The 3,664-nt window shown below is 34.4% G+C and overlaps 1 protein-coding gene across 1 annotated transcript; it reads right to left on the bottom strand.

Moving 5' to 3' along the window:
* Positions 1-978: 978 nt before the first annotated feature.
* LOC105232170 (vitellogenin-1) lies at positions 979-2,539 on the bottom strand. Its single transcript, XM_011213795.4, has 3 exons — positions 2,256-2,539; positions 1,817-2,199; positions 979-1,755 (listed from the first exon to the last, which is right to left on the bottom strand). The coding sequence occupies exons 1-3, from the start codon at positions 2,485-2,487 to the stop codon at positions 1,054-1,056; spliced, it is 1,317 nt and encodes a 438-aa protein (XP_011212097.2). The 5' UTR covers positions 2,488-2,539; the 3' UTR covers positions 979-1,053.
* Positions 2,540-3,664: the final 1,125 nt, after the last annotated feature.

The raw sequence follows: 3,664 nt of genomic DNA, 5'->3' as shown, positions 1-3,664 counted from the left end.
AGCTGTGGCATTTGTGGAAATTTGTTTATGCGCAGCTTAACCACATATGCCGTTGGCAGGTCAGATTTGCATTAGACAATTTTAAGCGCAGCAGTTGGTGCCTGAAAGTAGGCAACGCTGTGACAAATGAGCTTAGAAAATGTAATTTAATGTTGCAGAAATACAAGGAAAAGGGTTATGTAAGAACCATGAAACTTTTTTGGAGTGCGAAGTAATGTTTAGATATAATTTCTTTTTTTTCAAAAATTTATTTTTTTTTTCAAAAATTTATTTTTTTAATTTTTTCGAAATTTCAAAAATTGTAGTTTTTTAATTCTTTTTCGAAAAAAGTTTAATTTTTAATTTCTTGCTCAAAAATTTTTTTTTAATTTTTTTTATTAATTATTTTTCGAAAATAAAAAACAAATTTTTATATATTTTCAAAGCAAAAAAAAACAAAAATTATTATTTTTTTAATTGTTATTCGATTTTTTTTGGAATATTCGAAAAACTTATTCTTTTAATTATTTTTCGAAAAAAAAATTATTTTTTTAATTCTTGTTCCAAATATTTTTTCCGAAAACTCGAAACTTTTTTTTTTTAATTAAAAAAAATTCACAATATTTTTATATATTTTGAAAGTAACAAAAATAAAAAATTAATTTTCTTAATTCATGTTCGAAATTTTTTTTTTCGAAAATTCGAATAAATAATTTTTTTTTCTTTTCCGAAAATACATTTCAAAATATTTTTTATAAATTTTCAAAGTAACAAAAAGTTGTTTTTTATTATTTTCCTATCAAATTAAAATAAAGAGACCTCTGTCCTTTTTCAGACATATCTCGAAATGATGAAAATTGCCTTCCTCAAACAAAATTTATCTCAGTCGCCCACTTACCTCAGAAGGCATCTTAAGTAGACCTACGTCTCCAGTCCTAAATAACATTATAAACGCATTTTGTAATTTTTTTTAATTCCATTTATTTTCCGAGAGATTAGTATATAAAAGTACAAAAATTTTGAGGTTACTAAAGGTCACAGATATTTCTCAACCAGACAGTGTCGTCAAGCGCCTTAGTTTTGACTGTTCCTCTTGTCGCTACGCCATGCCTGATGCAAACCATGATAAGAGCCTTGTTTCTGAGCTGGAGCGCTCCGGCCGAAAGGACTCTTAGCATTCACATTGAGCACGTAATCGCCTTTCAAATCGTACTGAGCCGCAATACCCATGTAAGCGCGTTTGCCATAACCCTCATTGCTCTCATACTGCTGCATCGAACTGGCTGGCACAGCAGCGAAGTTGCGCTCATTTCCGGGACGCACCGACTCGGCATAGTAGCGTGTAGCACGCATAGCTGCCTCGACGACATTGTCAGCACCTGGCGCAGCAGAGGCTGGACCATTGACGTAGAAATCAACATCGCCGACACGTTGGCGTGTGCCCATGCCGCAGGTGCTGCTGTGTATGGCATCGACGAAATCGGCATCACCACGCGCCAAACCGCTCAAAACATTCTTGTTGCTGGCGAAGATCTTGGCGGGATCCAAAGCGGTAATGCGACGCAATTGATGACCAGTCCAGCGCTTGTATTGACGACCAGCAGCACCGGCGACCTGTGCGCCAATACCTTGACCAATCAAATGGATGATCTCCTGTGGCACATCAGCCTCATCGGTAAGTTGGACGAGCGTCTTGCCGATCATTTGGCCGGTTTGTTCGACATCGAGCAAAGCATAGCGTTTAAAGTTCGTCAAGACAGCGCCCAATTTGATGATCTATAGAGAAGAAGGAAAACTTTTTGGACGAAGCTAAGGTTTCGGCGAGTAGAAAACTTACGACAAGATTGCCTCTGTTCGATTTTTGCTGCTTCCACGATTCGCTGTAGTCCTCTTCGCTGGAAGTGGCTTGCTGACGCTCATTAGACTCATAATCCTGGTTGTTGGCATTCACTGGCTGCTGTTGTCCGTAGTAGCGTTGCATGTAAGCTTGCACCAGCTTCTTGTTGGCCTTGGCGACGGCTGGACTGGTCTGTGGGAGTCCGGTAATGAAGATGGTCACCTCCTCGTTGCCGAAGTTGGGCTGTTGCTTGGCTTTCGTCACCAGTTCGTTGAGGTTGGTCTCCACGCTCTGTCCATTAGGTCTGACGAAGACCACGGGAACATTGCTGGCACTGGGCACGTAGCTTGGGCTCATGTTGTGATTGATTTTGAACAGATGATCTGCAAAATAGTAGTTGTATGAATTATTATGACTACTAGCATTGCCAACTACTTACAAATTTTCCCAATCAAACGCTCTCCTTCCTGCACCGACATGTTCTCCAACTGTTGTAAGCTCATATCCTCCCCTGAGGGCAAAGATTGCAACTCCTGCACCAACAGCCAGCTGGTTGGCCTGAGATTGCTCGACACTTGTGTATTGCCGCTGCCGTGATTGCCATGCTTATGGCCAGCGCTGACAGCGCTAACTATTAAAACCAACAAACCGAATGTCTTCACTAGCTTCATATTGCTCACGGGTGCAACTCAGTGCGAACTGTGCTATCGCCTCGTTTGCACGCTGTTTTTATATGAAAAACGCTTGGACTCAGCATTGCGCTCGAGCGTCAGAAACTTTGCAGTTAATTGAATTATTACAACAAATTAACGGTTAATATTTTTATGCAACAATTTAGTTTACATAATCGTCAGCGGCAGTGCATTGACCGCACCTTGAGTCGCCTTAGTTAAATTTTTTTCGCTGTTACTTTTGTTTTTGCTGAATTGCAATATTGCCGAAGTGTCTGTCGGCACGGCGGCGTTGGAGGCGCTACGCTGTTTTGCCAAGATCAGCCGTATCCAACGGTGAAAGCAACTGTAGATTAGCGTGCTAGGCGTAAGGGTCGGTGATTAGAAGGGTTTATAAGTAGTACTAGTTGTAATCTATTCGCTGACGTGCTGTGCGTCAGTGTGTGTGTATGTATATGCAAGCTCGTGTTATCAGTCGAAGCTATTAATTGATTAGTAGGATGAAACGTGTCACTTAATGATGATTATTGGCAAAATATTTTTTTTTTTAATATTTAAATATTTTCCTTTTTAAATTAAATATCATTGAGAAGTCTTTTGAAAAATAATTATTTTGATTTAAAATAAATCTTTTATTTAAATTAAAATATATGTATATGATCTATGATTTAATATATAAACAATTTTTATAAAACAAATACATATAATATCTTTCTATAAAAAATTTTAAATAAATAGTTAAAAATGATTAGAAGAAAATTATATTTAATAAAATTATAAAATTCAATAACAAATAATTTTTTTAAATAATTTAATTTAAATAATTTTTTTTTAATTTTTTTAACTTTTGCTTGAATTCAAAATATGTTATAATTAGGCAAAATTTTTTTATATAAATTTAAATATTTTTTGAAATATTTTTCTAATTTAATTTAAATAATTTTTTAATTTTTTTCTGTAATTAAAATAAAATATTATAATTAAGGTAAATAATTTTATTATTGTAATTTAAATATTTTTCAGTGCATTTTTTAATTTTTTTTAATTAATTTAATTATTTAAATATTTTTGTAAATTAATTTAAATAATTTTTTAATTTTTTCTTTAATTAAAAAAAATTTTATAATTAAGGTAAATAATTTTATTATGGTAACTTAATATTTTTAAGTGTATTTTT

This window comes from Bactrocera dorsalis, chromosome 4 (assembly GCF_023373825.1).
Source record: "Bactrocera dorsalis isolate Fly_Bdor chromosome 4, ASM2337382v1, whole genome shotgun sequence".
Lineage (NCBI taxonomy): Eukaryota > Metazoa > Arthropoda > Insecta > Diptera > Tephritidae > Bactrocera > Bactrocera dorsalis.
The sequence above is the reverse complement of the archived record's forward strand: the minus strand, read 5'-3'. Positions and strand labels throughout refer to the sequence as shown.